Source organism: Typopeltis vanoorti, chromosome 5, assembly GCF_054136105.1.
Source record: "Typopeltis vanoorti isolate ZY-2024b chromosome 5, IOZ_Tvanoo_1.0, whole genome shotgun sequence".
NCBI lineage: Eukaryota > Metazoa > Arthropoda > Arachnida > Uropygi > Thelyphonidae > Typopeltis > Typopeltis vanoorti.
This window is the reverse complement of record NC_143553.1, coordinates 27,791,090-27,818,660: the sequence shown is the minus strand read 5'-3', so window position 1 is coordinate 27,818,660 and position 27,571 is coordinate 27,791,090. Positions and strand designations below refer to the sequence as shown.

At 36.4% G+C, this 27,571-nt stretch overlaps 1 protein-coding gene across 1 annotated transcript in view; it reads right to left on the bottom strand.

Annotated features, from left to right (window-relative positions):
• Window positions 1–27,571, bottom strand: part of LOC150106274 (coiled-coil domain-containing protein 125-like) — a 272,049-nt gene that overhangs the window by 35,098 nt on the left and 209,380 nt on the right. Inside the window, exon 8 of the mRNA XM_090392299.1 lies at window positions 18,382–18,511. Within this exon, the coding sequence (XP_090248425.1) occupies window positions 18,382–18,511 (130 nt within the window). The remainder of the gene's footprint in view (window positions 1–18,381; window positions 18,512–27,571) is intronic.

Below are 27,571 nucleotides of genomic sequence, written 5' to 3'. Positions count from 1 at the left end.
ACCTGCAGAGATAGAAGAGTCATCATTCCGTTGTATAAGACCCTGATCAGACCACACTTAGAGTACTGTTCTCAAATTTGGTCCCCAGGATTTGAAGGGGATAAATTAACTGTGGAAAGGGTGCAGAGGCAGATAACAAAGATGGTTTCAGGACTGTACAATGTAAATTATGAGGATCGGCTGAGGGAATGTGGACTGCAGAGTTTGGTGAATAGAAGAAGGAGAGGTGATATGATCAAGACTTTTAATTGAGAGGCAGTTACAGGCTGGACACTGGGGAGTTCTTTCCCCAGTGTCCACCCTGTTCTTCACGCTGTTCTTGGTGGAACAGCGTGAAGGAGTGATGACAAGGGTCCATTGCTGGAAATTATGAAAGGAAGCTGTGAGTAAGAGGGGTGAGGAGTGGTTTCCTTGCGTGGAGGGTGGTGGAACCATGGAATGCATTGCCTGATCAAGTGGTGAGAGCAAGAATGATCAACAGGTTCAAGGAGTGGTATGACAGACTTTGTGTTTTCTAGGAAAGACCTCCCGCGATGAGTCTCTTGACTTCATGGAGACCAAATTAATAATAATAAAAGTTCCATCATTACAGAACCTTTTTTTTTTTTTTTTTTTTTACAGAAAATAATACTGTAAATGACATATTAAGAAAATATAATACTCTCAATCAACACAAGAATCTAAGAAATATGTGGAAATCGCCCTTCATTACCTTGGAAACAAAAATTAGGCTTTACAAACCATCCTCTAGTGCAGCACTTCCCAAACTGTGAGCTGCGGCCCCCTTGGGGGCCATAGGTTTTGTTGAGGGGGGCCGTAAAATAATAAAAACAAATTGAAAATGTTTCAAGACTAAGTAGATTTTTTTTATCTTAAAAGAAACTTATTTAATTTTTATTATTTCTTTTTTTGTTATTATTTATATTTTAATGGAAAAAAAATCACACATTGGTTGTAGGTTCACAAATTTTGTTTCCTGCATATTTCGGCGCTTAATAAATATTAGTAAATATATGGTTATTCATATAAGTTTCATTTAACTTATATGAATTGCAGTTTCAAATATTTCACCTGATATTGACTTTTTGTGAAGCAGTATTGAAACACATCCATCACATTAAATTGTTATTAAACTTCTTTTATGTTTTTAATTCTTTTTTTTATTACTAATCGTTTTATGTTTCATGTGCTTGTACTGCAAATGTACAATAACAATATATCTATCTATATAAAAATATAAGATAATGTGCCATGTCAAATGTGTATGTAAGATGCTAAAAATGTAATATTTGCATTTGATTTTTGCAATATTCGCTGTGTATGTTTTGTATTGAATATAAATACAATAAATACTGTATTATAATAATATATGTCTATATATTACAATTTTTTTTTGAGGAGGACCTTGAAATATTTTAATTTTTCCAAAGGTGGCCCTGACATCCAGAAGTTTGGGAAGCACTGCTCTAGGGCAATCTTCTTATATGGTGGAGAAACATGGAATGTTTCCACCCCAAAAGCAACAAAAACCATTAATAGCTTTAACACAATCTGCTTAAGACTGTTACTCGGTTACTCTTGGAATGATCATATTCATAATTCCACTATTTTAGAAGAGGCAAACCAAAAACCCTCTTGATTGAAACCCAACATAGATGTCAACTTGATTGGCTTGGACATCAACTGAGACATCCTCCTACTCCATACTATGACATCTTAGTTTTATACGTCCCCTCAAATGGACAAAAAAAGGGGAGGAAGACCAACTAAATTCTGGCAGTAAATTCCTTATCAGCACAGATACTCTCTCTCTCCATGAAAAATAATTCAACTGGCTCGAAACAGAGAAATCTGGAAAGCTACATATAATAATTAACTTTTTTCTTATTCCTATTTATTCAGTTTGTTTCCCTATTTACAAACTGTAAATTGTCAATAAACCACAATGATGACTACAGAACGAAATCAGTTTCTTCTAGTAATTTAAAATTTAATAAAAATTCTTTATCTATGAAACAAAAAAATTAAACAGACGTAGTAGAAGCTAGGATCTATTCAATGTATAAAAAGGTGCACAGTTGTCTATCTGACAATTCCTTCATGACTTGTGAAAAAAAAAAAAAAGTCAACACTCCATTTTAAAAATCTTATTAGAAAATGACTATAAATACAGAAATTTGGTTATCTCAATCCTGGATATAACATACCCTGCCCATTCTGCTATATTATTTAATATAATCACTTCAGTTATCCCACACCTGGTAATAAAAACTCTCAATCTATCTGTTGCTCACTCTAATCTAAAAGGCATCATACAGGAAGACCCACATAATACTGTGTGCATCACAGGAAATAAGTGTGGAAGCTTCTTTAAGAGCAGCATGAATTCTAGGTATGAATTATTTATTTTGAATGCAGTTATAACACATGAAAGGTTTATTACTAAACCTATAGTAATAACCTTTCAAAATCCTTGCACATCCATTTGTACTATGGATGTGCAAGGATTTTTTCTGTTTTTTTTTTCCATTTTTGAAAATTTTATATATATATATTTTTTGTAATTTTTTTATTTATTTTTACATGGTGCTGGAAACCCTGCTCTAGACACCAAACATGGAACTTTCTCAGCCACTTCAGGCCTCCAATAAGTAGGGAGATGGTCACACACCGGGTGATGAAATTGATCTTTCCACCTAAAGACAATCGCAAACATCCATGCCCATGGCGGTATTCGAACCTCATGACCTGCTGGTTGGAGAGCAGGTATGCTAACCAGACCAGCTACTCTTCACTCATGTTGAGATGCTGAAACAGTATATAATAGAGACAGTATATACATTAGAGATAATAGAAACAGTATATACATTAGAGAGGAGAAACAAAGTTTCAAAATATTCCCTTTTCAAACAACATGGCTGCATGACACTGTTATATATACACTGCAGCCTGTTCAAGACTGAGCAGGAACTTTTATTTTCTCCTGATTGTGATGATCAATTTGTTAATTTTTCTGCATTCAAAATAAGCACCTTATAACCATATAACAACATGAGATGATTAAACAAGGAAAAAAAATGCTGAAAAGGATATGGTATTTAAGAAGTGGAATTTTAAGCTTTTTCTGAAGAGTGAGAGTGTGAAACTAAATATTTTGATGACATTTTGAGGGATGTTAATACTGTTAACTAATAATATAACAGTTGTATAAATATTGACTTATGAAATTATTATTATATAAATATTAATTGAAATAAATTCTATTAATATAAATTAACAAATTTAAATAAATAAATATAAAATAAATATAAATTAATAACTAAATTAATAAAAATAAAATAATATTAATTATTATTATATAAAATAAATTCACCTCATGAGATCCTGCAAGTGAGATGCAGCTTACCAATCAAAAAAAAAAGGTTCATCACCTCTGATCTTAACATCTGCCTCCAAGGAAAACATAAAACATTACTGAGTGCTATCCAGTTTCACCAATCAAGCAGGCAGCGATGCTGATGTATTTGCCATTAGCAACAATCTAATAGAAATGATCAATCTTCACACCAGAATAAGCTGGCTACCCTCTCCTCTTGGTAACTGAGACCGCAACCTCATACCAATCTTCTCTGCCATGAAACAATCTTCATCCAACAGTTCCCAGTCTCCTGTCCTTCAGTACTATAAGGGTACAAAAGGACATGATGACCTCTGTGATTTCTCATCCTTTCCATGGTCTAACTACTTACTTCTTCACTATTTCATTTCTGATCCAAACACCTGTACAGACCAAATACAACAAATATCATCCTTACAAGAATAACCCTCATCCATTCTAAGAAAAATTCTCAACCTCCATCCATCCATCATCATCATCTATTTTCCTGCCATGTACCCTCAAGGGGTGTACAGGATATGACAGTACTACATGAAAAAATTACATCATTACTAACTTCCTATCTACAATTTTCCTCCAAATCAGTCTGTTACTTGTCAAGACTCCAACATTATCAGATCTTATATTTCTAACGTCTAAGGCACTTTGTACCGTATCAATCCACCTATATCTTGATCTTCCTCTGGGTCGTTTTCCTGCAAACCTGGCAGAGAACACTTGTTTTGCTATTCTTTCCTCTCCCATTCTATTTAAGTGACCATACCACCTGAGATTAGCTCTGCTAACGCATTCCTGGATGCTGACAATGTCAAGTTCTTTCCTAATATCCTCATTTTTAATATGATATTGCCATTGATGCCATCTATTCACCCCTCTAATCTTTCTCAGGACTCTCATATCTGCGGTCTCTAGTCTTTGGTCAGGTGTTTTACTTCTGACCCAGCTCTCAGATCCATAAGTTAAAACTGGTTTGAACACTGTCTTGTATACAGCTAATTTAGTGTTCCGACTAATTTCTCTCTTAATCCATATGAATTTATTCAATTGACTTCCCACCATACCAGCTTTGCTGATTCTGTTGTCTATTTCTATATTTAATTTACCATCTTCAGTAAAAATTATGCCTAAGTAGCTGAAATGTTTTACTTGTTCCACAGGTTCTCCATTCACAACACAGTTGACATTTTCAATGATTCTGCCTATTTTCATTGTCTTTGTCTTTTTATTGCTGACCTTCATACCATATCTATTACAACAGCTATTCAATTTAGTCAGAGAATCTTGCAGACTTGTAGCGGATTTATTTAGAAGTATAACATCATCCGCATAAAGCAAAGAGCTGACATTAACATCTCCAATTTTGATATCAGGTTTAATACCACATTCCTTCATAATGTGATCCATATAGATAATGAATAACAGAGGGGATAATGTACATCCTTGTCTCACACCAGATTTAACATTAAACCATCTTCCTGTACTTCCTTCAATTCTAACTGCTGACTTACAACTCAAATAAAGACTAAGTATTGCTTGATATAATCCACCATTGACACCATATAACTGCAGCGTATTGAATATCTTCTCTCTTGGCATGTCATATGCCTTTTCCAAATCGACAAAACTTAAATACAGATCTTTGTTATATTCCCATGCTTTCTCGACTATTTGTCGTAAAGTGAAGATCTGATCCTGACAGCCTCTATTTGGCCAGAATCCAGCTTGTTCTTCACCAAGCTTTTCTTCCACAATTCTTCTCAAACATTTCTCAAGTATACTTGCATAGATCTTGCCAGGAACACTCAGTAGGGAAATACCTCTGTAATTCTCACATTCAGTTTTATTTCCCTTTTTATATATGGGTACTATGAGAGCTCTACTCCATTCATCGGGAATTCGTCCCTCTGTCGAGGCTTTCTGAACTATGCAGTGCAGCCACTGTAAGACTCTTATACCACCATACTTCAGCATTTCTGGTCGAATATCATCTACTCCTGCTGCCTTTCCACATTTCAAACCTTTGATGGCATTTTCTACTTCAAGTATGGATATGTATTCCTGACTGCATGCCTGGTCAGTGTTTTTTATCACTGTGCTGTCATAACTGCTTGTTTCATTTAGCAGTTTTTCAAAGTAATTACTCCATACTTCAAGGATATCTTTTTCTCCTGTTTTCATGTCACCTTTATCATCTCTAACTCCTTTTACAGCACTCTTTCCTCCATTCCTAATCTTCAACAACCTCCAGAATATTTTGCCACCTTCTTGATATTTATTTTCTATATTCTTGCCAAAGTCCTCCCATGACTTTTGTTTAGCTAGTTTTACACACTGTTTAGCTTTCTTACATTTGTCTCTGTATTCTGTAAGAGTAAAAGCTGACTTATTTGCTAGGAACTTTTGATATGCTTTCTTCTTTTCCTTCACTGCCTCTTTGACTTCCTGTGTCCACCAGGGAGTTCTGATTTTTTTATCCTTGCACACAACCTTACCACATGCCTCTCTGGCAGAATCAATCAATGTTTTCTTCAGAGTTTGCCACTGAATCTCCAAGGTTTGATTCCTGTTCTCAAACTCTTTCATTTTCTTTTCAATAATCTTTCTGTATTTTAGTCTATAGTTCACATCTGAGAGCTGCTCAACTTTTATTTGCTTTAAAACTTTCTTACATGTTATTCTTTTCAATATGAAATTCAATTTTATCCTGCTCAAGACTAAATAGTGATCACTTCCAATTTCAAATCCTCTGTACACTCTGGTGTCCTGCACCAGGGAGAAAACATCACTATCAACAATAACATAGTCAATGAGACTTTTGGTAACTTGGTAACTCAGCATATCACAAATGGCTCAAGACCAAAACTTTAGCTGCTTGAAAAGGTCTGATAAACATAGAACAAAAATGATATTAAAGCAACTGATATATAACACTGATATATAGACGGCTGAACTGGATAAGGGTAATGGGTTTACAGTGATTCTGCTGGACCTTGCTAAGGCCTTTGACAGGATACCACATGGAATTCTAATCAGTAAATTGCAGCATATGGGAATGGACATAGGGTTGGTGAGATGGATAGGAGGGTGGTTGACGGAGAGATATCAGAGAGTGGTTTACTCAGGAGTAGAGTCCACTAGACGGCCTGTGACTAGTGGTGTACCACAAGGATCTGTTCTTGGACCACTGCTGTTTAATTTGTTCATAAATGATATAGGAAAGGATCTGAGAGGAACAGTTCATTTGTTTGCGGATGATGCGAAGTTGGGTAGGGCAATAGTGAATGCAGATGACATCAAAATTTTGCAGGATGATTTGGATAGATTGGAGGTCTGGGCTAGGGAGAATGGATGTCAATTTAATGTGGCAAAATGTAAGGTTATGCATTTTGGGGTGAAAAGATGGGAGGCAGTTTACTGCATTGGTGGAACCGTGCTCCAGGAAATTGATGAGGCACGAGATTTAGGAGTGTTGGTGGATAAGGAATTGAAATTTAGGGGACACATTGCAAAAGTGGCCAAATCAGCTCATCAAATCACTTGGTTGCTGAAGAATACGTTGACAAGCAGAGACAAGCAGGTTATTGTTCCTCTGTATCGAGCCTTGATAAGACCTCATCTCGACTACTGTGCTCAGATTTGGTCACCTAGGTTTCTTCTTGATGGGGAGGAGGTGGAGAGGATCCAGAGGCGAGTGACCAAGATGATAGCAGGTCTGTGGAATGAACCGTATGAGAACAGGTTGAGGATTTGTGGGTTGCAAAAATTGGTTGATAGGCGGAGGAGGGGAGATATGATTGAGACATTCAAATTACTGAAGGGTTTCTATAAAATTAATTCAGAAGATATTTTTGAGAACAGGGCTGGTTGTGGGAGGACTAGGGGACATCCATGGAAACTGGGCAAAAGTGTGGTTAGTAAAGGTGTTAGAGCTGGGTTCTTTACTTTTAGAGTAGTGAATGAGTGGAATGCGCTTCCTGAGTCTGTGGTGGATGCTGTGACAGTGAATGAGTTTAAGGCGAGGTATGATAGATACTGTATGAATGTCGAATAGTTGTGATGAAAATGATTTGGGGCCTCCCTCGATGAGTCTAATGACTCCCTGGAGTTGCCCGTAATAATAATAATAATAATAATAATAATAACCACAAGAAAGAACATACAAGGGTGGTCTGAAAAGTTTTCGGCCTAACAATGAAATATATTTTTATTGTTAGGCCAAATTTATAATTTCAAAATTATTTTTATTTTTCAACATAATCTCCCTTAAGACTAATACATTTATTTCAGCGATGCTCCAGCGACATTATCCTGTCCCTGTAGTGGTTCTCAGTAAGATCTGCAAAATACCCCTCTACAGCTGTAATCACCTCTTGATTCGAAGAAAAACACTGACCAGTGGGGAAGAGTTTTAGTTTTGGGAAGAGATAGAAGTCAGAATGAGACAAATCTGGGGAATAGGGTGGATGTTCCAACAATTCACAGTGCAGATCCCTTAATTTTCCCATTGCCAAAACACCTTTTCGGGCAGGTGCATTGTCCAGATGAAAGATGATTTTTTTCTTCTGCAAATCGGGTCTTTTCTCATGAATTTTTTCGTCTAGGCTGGTTAAAAGATCGGACTAATATTCCCCGGTTATTGTTTTACCCTTTTCAAGATGATTAATAAACAAAATGCCTTTAGCATCCCAAAACACATGCCATGATCTTTCCTGCTGATGAAACCGAATTTGTCTTCTTTGGCGCTGAACAGCCGGCTTCTGTCTGCTGTTTGGATTCTGGTGTGTAATTGAATTGAAGTCTCATCCATAGTAATAAATCGATGCACAAAATCAGTTTTATTCTTGTTAAAACGCTTCAAGCACTGTTCAGAGATTTTCATGCGAGTGCGTTTTTGATCTACTGTGAGCAAGCGTGCCACCCATCTTGTGAAAAGCTTTTTTATTTGCAATTCTTCATGCAAAATATATCCTATATGTTCTTTTGAAATGCCTATAGTCTCAGCAATTTCAAGCATTTTGACTCGCCGGTCATCCAATACCATATTGTGCACTTGATCAATGGTTTCTGGTGTTGTTACACTTTTTGGATGTCCGTCACATCGATCATTTTCAATGCTGGTACGGCCACATTTAAATTCGACACCCCATTTCTTAATTGTCGAAAATGAAGGAGAACAGTGACCATAAACTTTTATGAACTTCGAATGAATTTCTTTTGACATTATACCATCTTTTGCAAAGAATTTTATAACCACACGATACTCAATTTTATCCATTTCAAGAGATACAGACAACACTTTTGCTTCAGACAGCTGTATAAAACAAACTACTTGATAGAATGGCTTGCAATTTCACATGGATGCTTATGACAGATGAACCAGCTCAGAAAAAAAAATCTTGCCGATAGTGTTGCCATCTGTGGTTGAAGCCGAGAACTTTTCAGACTACCCTCGTATCTTAAAACCCTATTCTCCTATGTTTCGTCAAATTGTAATAATTTGTTCTTTTTTCTTTTAGAATATGTAAAAGGTTTTGAAGAAATTGAAGACACAGAGCTGTGGACAATCATCAAGTTTTTGGTGCTGCAAGAAGTCTGCAACTGAGATTCACCAAACTTTGTTGTGCCCAGCATATTCAACAGTTGCCAGATGGGTGGCCAAGTTTAAAACTGGGCATCCTGATAGCCCCCAGGTCAGGAAGACCTTCCACAGCGATCACACCTGAAAACATTGATGCAGTGCATGCCATGATCCTTGATGATAGACGAATATCAGCCAAAAACATTGCCAAGACCCTAGGGATATCCAAGGAATGAGGTGGGGTCATTATCTACCAACATCTGGACATGCAGAAGCTCTCAGCGAAGTAGGTTCCCTAAATGTTTGAATGCTGAACAAAAGAGAGAACGTGTGCTGTCATCTCAAGAAATCTGGGGTCGTTTTGAGAAATCAGATACACATTTTTTGGCCCATATTGTGATGACTGTTGATGAAACATTGCTTCGTCACTGTGACCCAGAAACCAAACAACAGCCAATGGAGTGGAGGCACAAAGGTTCTCCATGGCCAAAGAAGTTTCGAACCCAAAAGTCAGTAGGCAAGGTTCTTGCCATTGTCTTTAGGGATATGGATGGTGTAATCCTTACCAAGTACCTCAAAGAAGTGAAACTGTCAGAGCAGCAGTTTATTCAACAGCTCTGAAGGAACTGAAGGAGGTACTTAAGGAAAAATTGCCTGAGAACTGAGCAGAAGCATGCTGCTTTTGTAGGACAACACAACTGCTCACACTACTCATGAAACCCAACAGACAATACACAACTTGGGCTTTCAATGTCTGCCTCACCTATCCCATTCACCAGATCTGGTCCCATCTGACTATTTCCTATTCCTAAATTTAAAGAAACACTTGAAATCAACAAAATTTACCACAGATGATGACGTCATATCTGCAGCCGACAACTGGCTTGTGCAACAAGACTTTTTTTTTTTCAGAGGATTGCAAATGATGCAGCAGTGTTGTAACAAGCGCATATCACTTCATGGGGAATATGTAGAATAATGTGTAAGTTACGTGGTTCTACCTCAATTCCTTCATGGTGATTTTCACAACTTTTCAGCACACTCTCATATTGCAGCTCACAACAGTGGTAAAAGAACCATCAACAAGTCCAAATCAGATTTTGGAAAGGGCTAAATGCTGCAAACTTGCCTCCAGTCCAAATGTCAGTTGAGCCTTCTGGTCTCTTGCCAAGGCCATTGGACACAACTTTTGCCCACCCATGTTTCTGCCACTCTCACATCCAGATGGTACCATAACCACTTCACTGAGATCACTCTTCTCTTCCAATTCCTGCACTGATGACCAGGCAAAGTAGTCCCCGCTTTACCAAGAACTGCTCACTCCATATCACAAAGTCTTCTGCCAGAAAATCTGAAGAATCTTAATAACCTGAACACAAACAAGGCTGGATGCCTTGTTTGTGTTCAGGATTGGATATCCTAATAGTATCCACGTACTGCAGTGAAAACTTGTGTTAAGAACAAACAGCTCTCCTGTACTGCCTCTTCAATATTCGACTGACATGTACCCTACAAGCTCAGAAAGAAGTCTGCATTCAGTCCATTCCAAAGAAAGGTGATAAAAGTCAGCCAACAAACTATTTTCCAACTGCTCTCACTTCTGTTCTCTCTAAAACTCTGGAGAAGGTTATCAACAACCAACTAATGCACCACATTGAGGCTTACCAACTAATCTGTACCAAAAATATGGATTCTGTTACTCTCAATCCATAGCCAATTTTCTAGCTTTCACTACTACCTCTGGTCTGAAGGCATGGAAAAATTTTGAGTTAAATTATCCCTGGTTGCCAAATTCTTCTAAATTTCAATCCCATCAAACATTGCAAGATCATGTGGAATGCATCATTTACTAATCTCAAGACACCTTCCATAATCTAGTAAAGTCAATGCCAGGATGGGTACAAACAGTTATACTGACCAAAAGGGTCCAATATGATACTAGTTATGTGGTCATAATGGTCCAGCTCATTAGTGTATTTAAGTTTACTCACTATTGAAAATTTTTGATATAGCCATACACCAACAACGAACATCATGAAATCACAGCAATGGATATCAAGATTCTTGGTCAACTTGGATTTGCAAAAGTACTTTTAGCTCATTAATATTCACTGAGTCAAGATCTCATGCATAAGCTATGAGTGTAATTACAAGGACAAGAAAAGAGAGACTGAAAGTGTCACTTCTTGCAGTAACTAATGATTGGCCTGCCAGAGAATCAATTGTCAAGGTTGACAGCACTTTACATGATTTGGAAAGCCCTGCTCTAAAACACTTCTACTTTCATGATATTTATCTTCTATATGCTTTCCAAATTCTTCTCCTGACTTTTACTTAGGGGAAGATTTTGCCACTCTCACATCTAGAAGGTACCATACATTACACTACAAATACATTACACTTTTATGAATATGTACTAAGGGTGCATATGCACTTATGTGCTGGGAATTTGATATTTCTTCTTTTCCAGTTGTCTCTAACTTCTTAAATCCACAAAATTCAGATATTTTTGTCCATGTAGATCACCTCACCAAGTGCTTTCATTGCTGAATCAGTTGTTTTCTTTGGATATTGCTCATGGATCTCCAAAGTCAGGTTCTTGTTTTCAAGCTCCCCCCCCCCCCCAATCATATTTGCAAATTTGAGATAATGCATGAAAGAAAGTTGTTGAAGTATTGCTCTGTGAAAAGATATAATCTGAGTATGTAGTTTGTTTATAACACTTGGTTCTATAATATAGTTCTAATTGATATCTGTGATTTTTGAATACATACGCGTTTTTACATGCATACTTGTAATAATAAAAATTAAGCATCTAATGCAACAAAGTGTAATAAGACAATGACAGCCAAGACATTATTATTGTTTAGAGAATTCAATGAGACTTTGGAAGATACAGTGTGAGCAGAATATTCCATATCAAAAGTGAAAGGTTTATGCGTGTAAAACAAAAACTATGACAACTGCCATAAGTTGCAGAAAAGTAAGCATCAGAAGTGTTTGCAACAAAAGCAAGGTAACAATGTGGCAATTCCTGAAAAAAGGAGATAAAATTTAAGTATTGTAGAGCATGAAAAGATGAATATAGGAATGAGTGAAGAAATAAAGTATGAGTTAGAAGAAAGATAATACAAAAGAAATGGTGAATATTGAGGAGGTTTTAATGAAACAAACTTACACAGGCTTACACAGGAATTTTTAATGGACAGAGAACTAGAGTGAAGAAAAGTCTGGCAAGTGGTACAGCAGAGAAGAGTAAGAAAGTGGTGAGAGAAAAGAGAAGAGCAAGTAGAAAACTGACAAGCAAAAAAGGAGAGTAAGGAGACAATACTGTATGGCAAGTCCATGATTACAGAAGCATGTGACAAAATTGTTCTTCCCTAGTGTGAAGATTTAAAATGTTGGCAATAAATTTAGAATGCAAAGAGAGGAGAGTAAAAGTTGATAATTTTGGCCAAATTAATTATTTAAAATGCAAAAGTATGAGACACCAGAAGATATAGATTTACTATACCTTTAAATAAATAAATAAATAAATAAATAATTACTATATAAAGATTTACTGAAAGAAGTGAAAAAGTAATTCTTAAGTTTAAATGATGTAGTAGGAATGATGTGCAGTTTTATATGCATGAATAGATGAAAGGACTCTGTGAGCAATGAGCTGCACACTTAAATAAATTTGGAATTTGGTGTCTGTAGAAAGATCTGTTCAGTGAGATAATGGAAGTAAAAAATCAAGAAAGTAAAGCTGCTGGGAAGGCAGGTAAGTATGTATGCAGGAACCCTTGTGCTGGGTAAGTTAGTATGAGAATAAGACAAAGCTGAATGCAGTTTCTCAAATCTGAATGGGAGGCATTCAAAGATTCAAGGGTATCTGTGAGTTCAATGGAATACTGCAATGCAAGTATATTAAAATGCCAGAAGTATCAGGAACAAGAGTGAGAAGTTTTTGGTATTGGTTATCTTGACCTCACAAAAAATTATAGGTATTAGGGTCCTGGCCAAAAGAAGAAGATATTGTTACATGGATAGAATTTAACAGATACTATATTTTTTAGGGAGATAGAACAGTATGAGAGGGGGGGGGGTATTACTGAAAAGAATTAATGAATTTTAACCAGCAAAAGCAGATATTGAAAAAGGTAGGGTTGAGTACACATGAAGATACCTAAGATAAAACTTAAAAGAACAACATACCCAGGTGGTTGCTGTAAAAGAAGATGTGGATGACATGCATTGGAAAATTAGCTAAGTGAGCAGTAGGCAAGCAATGAAGCCTCCCCATAAAGAAGTTTCAAATATACACACACACACATATTAGAAGAAGGGTAAATGAGAGGAAGGAAATGGAATTTATGCATTTACTGAGAGATAATTACCTAAAGCAGCAAGTGACAGAAGGGTCCTTGAGTTTGAGAGTGGTGGATCTAGTAACAATATAAAATTTGTTCATAATCAAGGTAACCACTTTGCCTCCAAATGAGGAATGATAATACAGTCTTGTTCCTGAGAGGTGACATATGGAATTTAATCACGAAGAGTATATGTGAACTTACAAAGCTGGTACTTATAAATTCAAGATGCAGTCTGGAACAGTGTCATGGCATCAGAAACTACAAGGGAAGAACGTCAATAGTGTATGCAATGATCAAGGGGTATTCACAGAAAGCAGTATCAAAAGGCATTGTTAGGAAGATGAATCAACTAGTAATAAAATGGATGAGTAGCATCATTTAAGTAGGAGCTGCAAAAAATAAAATGTGGATGAAGATGTAAGGAGAACAGTGATCAGCAGGCTCATAAGTAAAGCAAAGCACAAGTAAGTAGTACAGTGAGAAAGGCAAAAGGAGATTATAAATAAATGAAAATCAGCTGAACTGGTCACAGTTCATTTCAAAGAGTTGGAGTTCTTTCACTGCTAAAATGGATAAATAGTCATCACACATAGACATATATTTTAATAGTGAAGGAGTGTACGAGATGAGTATGACCTATGTAGAGCCAACCAAGAACATCTTTGTGAACCCCATGCAGACTGGACTGCCAGTTTATTTTCAAGCTTAATTTGGTACTGCTTGTTGTTCTATTTCATGATGTTTGCCACTGGGATATTAGTTTTTTTATTGTAAATATGTCTGAATTTGTGCAGGAGACAGATACAGCATCTTAAGGAACAAGCTGACCTATCTGTAGCCTTGTTTTCTTTGATTAATGTGACTAGAGATCCAATAGGTGAAAACCTGAGCAAAAACTCCAGATTTGATGGAAGAGATGTTGGATCTGAGAGAGCACATCCTGTGAGCTCTCAGATCAAACATCTCAACTTATATGAGTGGCATATGAGACTTCCAAAAGCCTCCAGAGAATTTAATGACTCAATGTTGAAGTAGGATATGAGGAGATACTATCCTGCCTATGAAAATGATAACAGACCCCCCTCCACTCCACTCCACAGCTTAAGCTGTCTGTGTAGAGCAGTAAAAAACTGGAGCATTTTCTCTCTCTCTCTCTGTTCATCAGTACCACAGTAATGTCTAGAACTGTAGTAATTCTTTCATATTATCACTATTATATCACATGACACTTCAAGGAGCTGAAAGCCTCATCATAGGAAGGCACACTACCTCTGTACTATACAATTAACAATCTGTACCATGTCACCTACCAGCCACTAATAATATTTTTGTGTGTTGTTAACTGCCTAGTTGATTTGCCTGTGTGCAGGGGGGGATGACAAATCCAAGTTTCTGGATAAAAACCCTGCTACCTCTGAATGAGGTAGCCTATATCACCTTCAGTTGAAGGAGACCATATTAAGATTATTCTTGTTAGAACAAGAATTTAATTCATGTCTTTTACACGATGTGCCACTGTCTTCCAACTGCAATTTAGAAGTGCTTTTACATGTGGTCTTAAATGTATGCATCGCCATCTGTCATTTATTATGTTTTCTCAATGTAAGCAAAAAAAATAAAAATTGTCTGCATCACATGATCTGGCAGGGAATTTACTTTTGTTGCATACTGCAAAGACAAGTCATCCAGAGATAATAGTGATTAATATCCTTCAATGTAGAGATTCAGAATAAGAGATGATAGGGTTGCAAGTTCTAATTACTTGATAATGGAATCCAACCACTGTAACACAGTCTCAGGCAGAAGCACACATTCAGGACACATTTGAATTCTGATCAACGAAATGCTCAGTAGAGATGGAGCAAAGAGCATCAGTTTGCACCCAGGAAGTGCAGACCCAAGTTTGATGCAGGAAATTAGAAATCCCCATCCGGTGCTCTCCCTCTTTCTGATCCACCATCTCCCAAGCCACGCTGCCCTAATCCCAAGCTACATGATCACTATCCACTTGTCCCCAATACTGATTATTACTGGAATCTGATATAATCTATTACTGATTATTATTAATATCCCCTAATACTGGAATATTAATGTTCCGGTGACAAACATCATGGAATACAGAAACTAACAACAAACTACAACAGATTAAGCCATGAAATCATTGAGAAGTTATTCTTACCCCTGCACAGGAGGAGATTATCACTCCTTTCTAGTGACAACATTATAAGAGTTCTGAAATTCTGTTTTAACTATTGATCACATTTTAAGAATGTCCCCATTGCTCCAATGGGTATAATCATTTTAGCATGTTTAACAATGTCTAACCCTTATACACTCAGGCAGATTTTATCAGGTTCAGCAAATACATCTTATGTTTTGAAATTTTTATAATATATTTATATAATTTTATTCTGTATGATAATTCTTTTAGATATGAATATGTTAATATTATCATTATACTCTTTAATATTATAATTATAGTGAATTTCATCAGCCATTGCAAGACCAACTGACACACTTACTGGAGGCCTGAAGTGACTTGAAAAAGTTCCGTTTGGTTTCTAGAACATAATTTCTAGATTATGTAAAACAGAAATAAAAAATATTTAAAAAAAAAAAATCCTTAGCCAATCCATGGTACTAATACGGAGGAGCAAGACAAATACAATGGTATTTGTCTTGCTTGTATTTGTCAAATACAAGTTTTCTTGTGTATATAAAAAAAAATGTCACAGATAAGACAGCAGAAGTGCTTAAACAGTACAACTTAAAAGTTGCCTTCACCTTATATGAAATCTCCATGTTGCTACAATAACTCAAAACGGCTCATTCTCCTTTCAAGAGACCAGGAGTAAACAAAATTTTCTGTGTACGTGGCATCTGCTATGTTGTACAGCTCTGATGCTCTGGAGAGATCTGATATGAAAGATCATCTCAAAGATGTGAAAAAAAAAACAGCCAGCATACACAATTTGAGATTAGCATTTCGTACCACTAAAGAAAAACATCAGGTACTTTAAAAGCTCACAGAATGCCATATACTGAATTCAAAATACTATGCATGCATTCTACATACACAGAACGTAGTATCTATGAACTTGCATCCACAGAGGCTAAGATCATTTGGTTGGATGTGGCTAATATTCTAATTAAAGCAAAACCCCCAAGAATAATATTCCACTAAAAGAAATTATTATTATTATTATGTGACACCTCCAGGGAGTCCAAAGACTAATCGAGGGAGAGTGTGCCAACAGCATCAAACGATTGTTCCCTTCCAACTACTAACTGTGCTCCAACTTGCTTAACTTTTTGCTTGAGCCATTAGTAGCAGAGGCGGCTCTACCAATCGACCAATCTTTGCTTAAATATGAACACTTAGAAAGTTATATAAAAATAAACAAATTATTGTAGCTAAACCAGATAAGGGAAATGCCAATGAATAGTAGCTTGTAATTTATACATTTAATTTATAGCTATGTTTTTTGTATGTCTCTTTTCATGTAATGCACCTGATGAAGTCTTCTAAGAAGACAAAACTAGTTGTACACATTATTTAAATAAAAAGCAGTATTTTATTTTTATCTCTTGGCTTCCGGTCATTTAATCTATTTCAAATACACATACACACTGCTTGGAAAGAAGTCAACGGACACCATAGTTTAAGAAACAAACAGCCATAGCACCCACCTTAATAAGATGTAGGACCACCTTTTGCTGCAGTGGCTACAGCAATCCTATGGAGCACACTTGCCAAAACCGTACGACAGATCAATGGGAATTTTGGGCCATTCTTCCTGTACGCATGTAATGAAATCCTGAACTGTTGTAGAGCAGACATCCCTTGACCTCACCTGATGCTCCAGTTCATCCCACAGATGTTCAATAGGATTGAGATCAGGGCTCCATGGAGACCAGTCAGGTGTGGTGACATTACTGTCCACAAACCATGCAATTACAACAGCAGCCTTATGACACAGTGCATTGTCTTTGCTAAAAGAGACAATTGTCAGTTCCTTAGAAATGCCACAAAGCAGGAAGCATTGCATTGTCCAGAATGTTTAGATACCTCTCCAAGTTCAATGTTCGTGGCACCACAAACATAAGTTTGAGGCCAAACTATCACACTGCCACCTCTGGATTTCATGGTTGCATTATGCACTCTGGTAAGAGATGTTCGCTGGGCATCTGCCACACCCACACCTGTCCATCTGCTTAGTAGTGTAATTTGTCGCTTCATACCACAGCTTTCCAAGCTTCCACATCCCACTGTGCAATATTTTTGCACCACTGAAGATGACACTGCAAGTTGGTTCGGGTAATGTGGGGCTTGCATATTGCAGTCCTACCATGGAAACCATGTTGTAATCCTTGATTCTGAATGTTTTTGTGCAGATTCGTTTTCCAGTCAATGCCCAGAACTCTGCATTCAATGTGTCAACCAATGAATGCTTGGTTTTTACATATTATCCTTCACGGTGAGTGTGGTGAGTCGTCCACTGCAAGTGCTACTGCGGGTAGCAGTTACAGTGGACTCCCTGTGCTTCCATCTGAGTATGGTATCACTGGCTGTTGACCTGGAATGGCCCAATTTATCAATCTGTCGAACACATAAGCCAGCAACACAGAATTCTATCACAATGTCTCTTTCAAACTGAGTCAGTTCCCTCCTCAAAGTCATTTCACTCAGAGACAGTTGCACTGACCTGCAAGTACCATATCTTTATACTGGCTACAAACACGTGACTCGTTACATGGCATGATGCACCTTGTCCATGGAAGTGTCTGTTGATTTCTTTCCAAGCTGTGTGTATATGTGTGTGTATATCAACACACATGCTGTCCCCTCTTTTTTGCCTATCAACCAAACTTTGTAATCTACACACTATAACCTATCCTCATAGGGAGCATTCCATAGACCTGTCACCAGCTTGGTCACTCGTTTCTGAATCTTCTCTATTTTACTAAAATGTAAGCTAGTAAGCAAAACATTAAGAAAATACAACAATTAAAACCACAACTTCACTTCAGCTTATAAATTTCCTCACCATAAAGTGCTTCAATATCTGATAGTCGTTTCATCAGTTTACGATTTTTCTTCAGTTGCTCTTCAAATGCATCACGGTATACATCTGTCAAACTCAAGGCATCTTGAAGCTGCTTTTCTACTTTCTCAAGCTGTAATAATTTTTTCCTAGTATTATCTTTACTTTATGCAGTTGGAAATCTTTTAAATTGATTACAAAAAAATTACACTTTAAACAATGAAATTCAAGAATTTACTTAAATTATCTTAAGACATTTCATTATTACATTTTTCATTTATGAGATTATAATTTATTGTCAAATATAATCTACTTTGTAAGTAAGTGAAAAAACTTTTCACAATCTCTGATCCAGACTATTTTAATAATAAGGCAATATATATTATAATCATATATTTTCATATATACTATATGTATATGTGAAAATATGATTTCTGGATTAATTCAACCTTGATATCTTTTGCGTCTGGTATACTTTAGGCTTTCACCTAATGTTTGTGGGAACGGCCATTATATATAAGTAGCCTAGTAAAGAAGATACTTCATGTGAACTAATTGCATAGACATGGATAAAGAACAATACTATAATTTCTTGTCAAATAAAAATCTACTTCATTCATAAGGATAATTCACCTTTGTCTTAAATGAACAAGGTGTGCAAGACAAAACTCAGGGTGGACAGGAGGAACACAGCAAGAGAGAGGTTGATGCTCCAAGAGGATGTGAATGCGAGCATAAACAAAAAGGGAAGGGTATGACCTGGGATGTAGAGAAAACAGTTGGATATGAAGAGGGTTCTGAGATGAGTAAAGAGAAAAAGAAATGGCTTCAGGAAAGTATGGCAAAGTCACATTTAATAAGTGGTATCAGTGAAACTTGTTATAGATCCAGGAATGAGCTGTTATATATGTATACGAATGTATACATGTAGAAGTATCAGAAACAAGGGAAATGTTGAATTTGTTAATCCAAAAATTGTTGGAATAAGTGAGACATGGTTGGATGAGGATGACATCCTGACAGGAACAGAGATAGATGGGTGTGATGTTTTTCATGAAGATAGAAAGGATAAAAAGGGAGGTGGAGTGCTATTGATGATAGAAAAAGAGTTATGTCCATACAAGTTACAGATGCAATGACGAAACAGTGATAATGGTTTTGACTATCAGTACGTGTGAGATAGAGGTAAATAGAATAAAATACATTGTTGGATGTTGAAATAAACTTGGCGATGTGGAGTGCAGTAACCAGGAAATGTATAAGCAAATTTGTCAAGCAAATGGGAAAAGGATGATCACTATAGGTAATTTTAATTATGGCAATATAAATTGGGATGAGGAGATAGAAAATGGAAGTAAAGAAAGTGGTGAGTTTTTGAGGGACAACTACTCAGGAAGTATGCAACAGAGGGCACTGAATGTCTTGGATTTGATCATCTCATCAGAGGATGTTATTATAAATGAGGTGTTAAATCTCTACCCAGTTAGTGAGAGTGACCATGAAGTAATTACCTGGGTGGTTACCAGTCATGTGAAGACTTCTGAGAGAAAAGGATATATGTGAACTACAAGGCCGATGATTATGAGAAGCTCAGGAAACAGCTTGCAAGCTGTAGTATGGCATGAAGAGTTGGCTGGAAAGGAGATCAATGCTTCTTGGGTGACATTCGAGAACTATCTAGTAAAAGCAATGTCTAAATGTATTCCAAAGATCAGAAGATTAAAGAAGGTAGGTGTGAAATGGATGAAGGAAGAGATAAGAGGAGTGGTAATAATCAATTCCACGAGGAATACAAAATATATGCAAGGAGAGTGACTTGGTTGGTAAAGGTAGCAAAAGTTCAGTATGAGCAGCAGGTAGCTAATGAAGCCAAAAAGAATCCTAGGGAGTTCTTTCAATATGTAGCAAGCTAAAATAAGAACAATTATGGTAGGATTGCATTGACTGGAGAAAATGGCATAAGAACAACTGCTGTGGAGGATATAGTTAAAATATTTAATGAGCAGTTCATAAAGGTCTTTCATCCTTGTGACTATCACATCATGGAGAGCTGAGAGCAGTGGATGAGGAGGAGAAACTAACTGTGAATGAGATATTGATATTAAGGTTGTGGGATTTCATGACATATCACCGCATATTCTGAAGGAATGCACCAGGGAGTTGACATCTGCCTTGACATATTTGTTTAATATGAGTCTTACATTGGGTCTAGTTCCAAAGGAGTAGAAGTAAGACAAGATTCCACTGCTTCATAACTGAGGTGACAGAACTCAAGCATCTAATTATAAGAAAATTTGTGTGTCATGTGTTGTGGTTAAAGCGTGGAAAGGCTGGTGAGAATCAGAATCCAGAATTGGGTTGACAACAATGATATATCTTTGATGGACAGCACTGATGTGGTAAAGGGAGGTCATGTTTTAGTAATCTAGTTACTTATTACAAAAAGGTGACAGCAGCATTGAATGTGGGAGATGGATACACAGCAGTATATTAAGACTACTCAAAGGCTTTTGATAAGATTACCGCATGATAAGTTGATAGTCAACTATCAACAGATGCAGTTGGATATCAGAATAGTGCATTGGATGGGAGATTGGATGTCTGATACATATCAACAAGTTGTGTATGGGGAGCAATATCCCAGAAGAGGAAAGTCACTACTGGTGTTCCTCAGGGCTAGGGCCATTGCTATTGAACCTGTATGTTATGATATTGGGGAAGATACGAATGGGGATATACAGCTGTTTACAGATGATGCAAAGTTAGGATGAACTATGAGGAGTAGAGCAGATGTTCTAACCTTACAAGAAGACTTGAATAGATTGAGTGAATGGGAGTGGAAATGCCAGTTCAATGTTGCAAAATGTAAGGTTTTAAAATTTGGAAAACAAAGATAGGGATGTAGACGATGCAATTTGCAGAGGCTAGTGGATAGGAAGAGTTGTTGGATGATATGATAGGGACATACAAGTTAGTAAAGGTTGTCGTCATCATCATCATCAAATTCCTGCCATGTACCCTCAAGGGGTGTACAGGATATGACAGCACTACATGAAAAAATTACATCATCACTAACTTCCTATCTACAATTTTCCTCCAAATCAGTCTGTTACTTGTCAAGACTCCAACATTATCAGATCTCATATTTCTATCGTCTAAGGCACTTTGTACCGTATCAATCCACCTATATCTTGGTCTTCCTCTGGGTCGTTTTCCTGCCAACCTGGCAGAGAACACTTGTTTTGCTAATCTTTCCTCTCCCATTCTATTTAAGTGACCATACCACCTGAGATTAGCTCTGCTAACGCATTCCTGGATGCTGACAATGTCAAGTTCTTTCCTAATAACCTCATTTTTAATATGATATTGCCATTGATGCCATCTGTTCACGCCTCGAATATTTCTCAGGACTCTCATATCTGCGGTCTCTAGTCGTTGGTCAAGTGTTTTACTTCTGACCCAGCTCTCAGATCCATAAGTTAAAACTGGTTTGAACACTGTCTTGTATACAGCTAATTTAGTGTTCTGACTAATTTCTCTCTTACTCCATATGAATTTATTCAATCGACTTCCCACCATAACAGCTTTGCTGATTCTGTTGTCTATTTCTATATTTAATTTACCATCCTCAGTAAAAATCGTGCCTAAGTAGCTGAAATGTTTTACTTGTTCCACAGGTTCTCTATTCCCAACACAGTTGACATTTTCAATGATTCTGCCTATTTTCATTGTCTTTGTCTTTTTATTGCTGACCTTCATACCATATCTATTACAACAGCTATTCAATTTAGTCAGAGAATTTTGCAGACTTGTAGCGGATTTATTTAGAAGTATAGCATTATCCGCATAAAGCAAAGAGCTGACATTAACATCTCCAATTTTGATATCAGGTTTAATACCACTTTCCTTCATAATGTGATCCATATAAATAATGAATAACAGAGGGGATAATGTACATCCTTGTCTCACACCAGATTTAACATTAAACCATCTTCCTGTACTTCCTTCAATTCTAACTGCTGACTTACAACTCAAATAAAGACTAAGTATTGCTTGATATAATGCCCCATTGACACCATATAACTGCAGCGTATTGAATATCTTCTCTCTTGGCACCTTGTCATATGCCTTTTCCAAATCGACAAAACTTAAATACAGATCTTTGTTATATTCCCAGGCTTTCTCGACTATTTGTCGTAAAGTGAAGATCTGATGCTGACAGCCTCTATTTGGCCTGAATCCAGCTTGTTCTTCACCAAGTTTTCTTCCACAATTCTTCTCAACCGTTTCTCAAGTATACTTGCATAGATCTTGCCAGGAACACTCAGTAGGGAAATACCTCTGTAATTCTCACATTCAGTTTTATTTCCCTTTTTATATATGGGTACTATGAGAGCTCTACTCCAATCATTGGGAATTCGTCCCTCTGTCCAGGCTTTCTGAACTACGCAGTACAGCCACTGTAAGACTTTTATACCACCATACTTCAGCATTTCTGGTCGAATATCATCTACCCCTGCTGCCTTTCCACATTTCTGAAGAACAAGCTGGCCTGAATCCAGCTTGTTCTTCACCAAGTTTTCTTCCACAATTCTTCTCAACCGTTTCTCAAGTATACTTGCATAGATCTTGCCAGGAACACTCAGTAGGGAAATACCTCTGTAATTCTCACATTCAGTTTTATTTCCCTTTTTATATATGGGTACTATGAGAGCTCTACTCCAATCATTGGGAATTCGTCCCTCTGTCCAGGCTTTCTGAACTACGCAGTACAGCCACTGTAAGACTTTTATACCACCATACTTCAGCATTTCTGGTCAAATATCATCTACTCCTGCTGCCTTTCCACATTTCAAGCCGTTGATGGCGTTTTCTACTTCATTCAAGTATGGATATATTCCTGACTGCATGCCTGGTCAGTGTTTTTTATCACTGCTTGTTTCATTTAGCAGTTTTTCAAAGTAATTATTCCATACTTCAAGGATATCTTTTTCTCCTGTTTTCATGTCACCTTTATCATCTCTAACTCCTTTTACAGCACTCTTTCCTCCATTCCTAAGCTTCTTCAACAACCTCCAGAATATTTTGCCACCTTATTGATATTTATTTTCTATATTCTTGCGAAAATCCTCCCATGACTTTTGTTTAGCTAGTTTTACACACTGTTTAGCTTTCTTACATTTGTCTCTGTATTCTGTAAGAGTAAAAGCTGACTTATTTGCCAGGAACTTTTGATATGCTTTCTTCTTTTCCTTCACTGCCTCTTTAACTTCCTGTGTCCACTAGGAAGTTTTGATTTTTTTATCCTTGCACACAACCTCACCACATGCCTCTCTGGCAGAATCAATCAATGTTTTCTTCAGAGTTTGCCAATGAATCTCCAAGGCTTGATTCCTGTTCTCAAACTGTTTCATTTTCTTTTCAATAATCTTTCTGTATTTTAGTCTACAGTTCACATCTGAGAGCTGGTCAACTTTTATTCGCTTTAAAACTTTCTTACATGTTATTCTTTTCAATATGAAATTCAATTTTATCCTGCTCAAAACTAAATAGTGATCACTTCCAATTTCAAATCCTCTGTACACTCTGGTGTCCTGCACCAGGGAGAAAACATCACTATCAACAATAACATAGTCAATGAGACTTTTCTTATTCCTAGCCTCTTCTCTCCATGTGAATTTGTGCACATTTTTATGTTGGAACATGGTGTTAGTAATAACCAGTCCATGTCTTGAGCAGAAATCCAACAAATATTTGCCATTATTATTAGCTTTGCTCTTTTCACCAAATTTTCCCAAAATATTTTTGTATGTCTCACAATCATTTCCTACTCTGCAATTTAGATCCCCAACAAGGACCAACTTTTCCTTTTTCATTGTGTCAGTTGCTTTTTCTAAAGCATCAAAAAATTCCTCCACTTCTACCTTAGTAGAACCTTCTGTTGGACCATAGGCACAAATAAGTCTCATTGTCCAGTTCCCCATTCTGATATTTGTCCACATTACTCTACTTGAAACTGACTGCCATTCAAGAAAATTAGCCTCGTATTTTGTGTTGAATACTATGGCTACTCCTTCTTTTCCTTGATTGTCATTGCCTGAATATAACATTTTGTATTTATTGCTCAGAAAGATCTCACCAGTTTTGGTCTTTTTTGTTTCGGTCATCCCTATTATGTCGATCTGGTACTTATCTAATTCCTCAGCTAGCTCCATTTCTTTGCTATTCAGGCGTCTTACATTGATAGTACCGATCTTTAACTCTGGTGATGTTGAGTTGGGGTTTGTGTTCAGATTTGTTTCAGTAGCTGACTTTTTGCTGTTCGCCCTGGTTCCCTGGCGAAAACAACGGGGGCCTTGTTTAACCGGGTGACGCCCCAGCCGGCATGAAATTTTGTCATGTTGTACCATCATTTTTTATTTTGGTTTAACCAATAAGAATACAATTTGGTCGGCTAAATCCCAAATTGCCGGCCCATCCTCGTTCGTTCAGTATCAAAGTAGATACCCAACAGGGTGCATCACGAGAAGGTGAGGATTGGACATTAGGTCAGAAGCTCTGGTCGGTTCTCCGCATTCCTTTAAAGGCTATGTGGAGGTCTCCTCTCAGCTATACAGCTTTGACCCTTAAGCACCCCAGTAAAGGTTGTTATAGCATTAATGTTGAAGAGGTTTCTCATAAAATGGTGGGAGAACAAGAGGTCATCCCTGGAAGCTATATAAGGAGGGTGTGAGCAAGGGAGTGAGAAGCAGGGTTATTGCATGGAGAGTTGTGAGTGATTGGAATGGATTGCCTAAGAGGGTGTGAGCAAAGAAGTGAGAAGCATTTTTTTTGCATGGAAAGTTGTGAATGATTGGAATGCATTGCCTAAGAGCATGGTGTCTGGAGAGAATTTGAATGTGTTTAAGGCACAGTATGATGAGCTGTGTGTATGAATGACAAAAGGGATCTTCTAGATTAGTCTGTGACTCCATGGAGTCTTAGGATAATAAGTGATTCTAATTTTTTTTTTTTTTTTTAAATCACAAGGACCATTTCAAAAAAAAAAATTATCTGACTTCCAAATGAACAAACTTCTGGTACAGCACCATGGAAAGTTGTGAATTGTACCTTTCATTATCCAACCCTTCAAATTATCTGACTGGCAAAGCAAACTCTTTATCTGCTCTGGTTGGATAACTGAAATATTTTAAAGAACTCCATAATGAATAACCAACAGGATCAGATATATTTAAAGACTGGAAAAGTGTTTAGTAAAGTGATTAATTTAATTAAAAATAAAGTATAGCAAAGTAATGTTTGCAAAGAATTATTTAACTAAACTCTGGAACAGAAATGTGATTTAATAGATCAGCTAATAGCTCATAAAACAGTATGTTTTTTTTTTACTCTACCCTACATTAAAGAAAAAAAAAGGATAAATTTTATGTGTAGGTATAAAAATGTATAATGTTTTTACAAAATGTTTGTGAATACATTTAAACATCGTACGAACTGTGCTTGTTAATGAATGAATCTTAAAAGTACAGTAAAATTAAAAATGTTCTCTAAAACTACTAGTTCAACAACCACTATCTGACAATAGTCTCCACACAGAATGGTACTGGCAAGAAATAAAAATGACCATAACTGGTCTGTGGAACTTTACTTGCCTGAAGATACTTATGAAAAATTTATCATCATCATCATCAGCATCATCAATTTCCTGATATGTATCCTCAAGGAGTGTGTTCAGGATAATATGACAGCACTACATGATTAACTTTATATTATAAAATTTTCCCATCAAATTAGTCTAGTACAGTGATGGCGAACCTATGACATGCATGTCAGCACTGACACACTTGAGGGTTTCAGGTGACACACCATTGATATTGAAAGATATTGGTATTCTGATGAAAAATCTGCAATAAATCGTGTAAGATCGCTCTCAGTTAAGGCGAAGATAGGTTTTGGTTGATTGAAAGAATTATATTTTAAAGTTAGCCTATTTCTATTTTATAACTAGCTTATATACAACGAGCGTTTTAAGTTTACGTTTTCTTTCTTAATCATTATAATTTCTGCATAGTCATATGATATTATAAAAACTTATAAAAATTATTATCAATATTACATGATACAAACTTATAAATACGTGCTTTATATATTATAAGCTTTAAGTTTTCATTTGACTTCTGTGTGAAATTCATGCATGCATTCCAAGTCTCTCAACGGAGTAATACAAGTTCTAAACATATTTAAAACCACTTTACAGATAATATAATTCGCAGCATTAAATATTGAATTTATCTGAGTAAATAATGAAAACATTTTTATAGTTGCAATAAATTCAGTAAATTTTGTTAAATAATGCAAATAGTAACAACTTACGATGACATCGCAACAAAACCTACTAAATAGCTACTATTTAGTAGCATGATAGAGAGTAAAACGTAACAAGGTTGCTACGAACGTACCAGTAATAAACCTGGCAACCCTGCTGAAAGAAGTAGTTGTAGTCTTGCATGGTCTGCCACTTAAGTAATTTGAGTTGCTGGTGTATAATTCATTTCCAGTAATTGTTAGTTCTTATTAATTATTGCTGCTTAATTACCGCTGTATATAATTGTGCTCCTTTTTAATTTGTGAACCCTTTTACAATGGCAGCGAGCACTAATAAAAAACTAAAATTATCACAGAAAGGAAGTGGAAGAAATTTCCAAGATGCCTGGACTGAACAATATGGTGTTATTGATAGAGGTGATAAAGTTCTCTGTAAATTGTGTGGTGAGCTATCTGTGAGTAGAACTTGGAATGTAAGAAGACATTTTGAAACTAAGCACAAATGGCTCTTAGAAAAAACTTTTGAAGAACGCAAAGAGTACATATCGCAACATCCAAAACTGGCAGAATCACAATCAGGGACTTTAATTAAATTTGTTTCAGGACTTTCAAATTTAGTAGCTGCAAGTTACAGTATTTCACATACTATTGTTGAACATGGGAAACCACTTAGTAATGGTGATTATATTAAAGAAGCTTTCGTAAAGTGCGCACCATTTTTATTTTAGGACTTTCATAATAAGGAAGCTATTACTAAATCACTTAAAGAATTGACAATGTAGATAAGAATATAAATTAAATTACACTTTAATAAATATTTCTGATATTTCGGTAACATCACATTGTCATCTTCAAAAGGAACTTACAA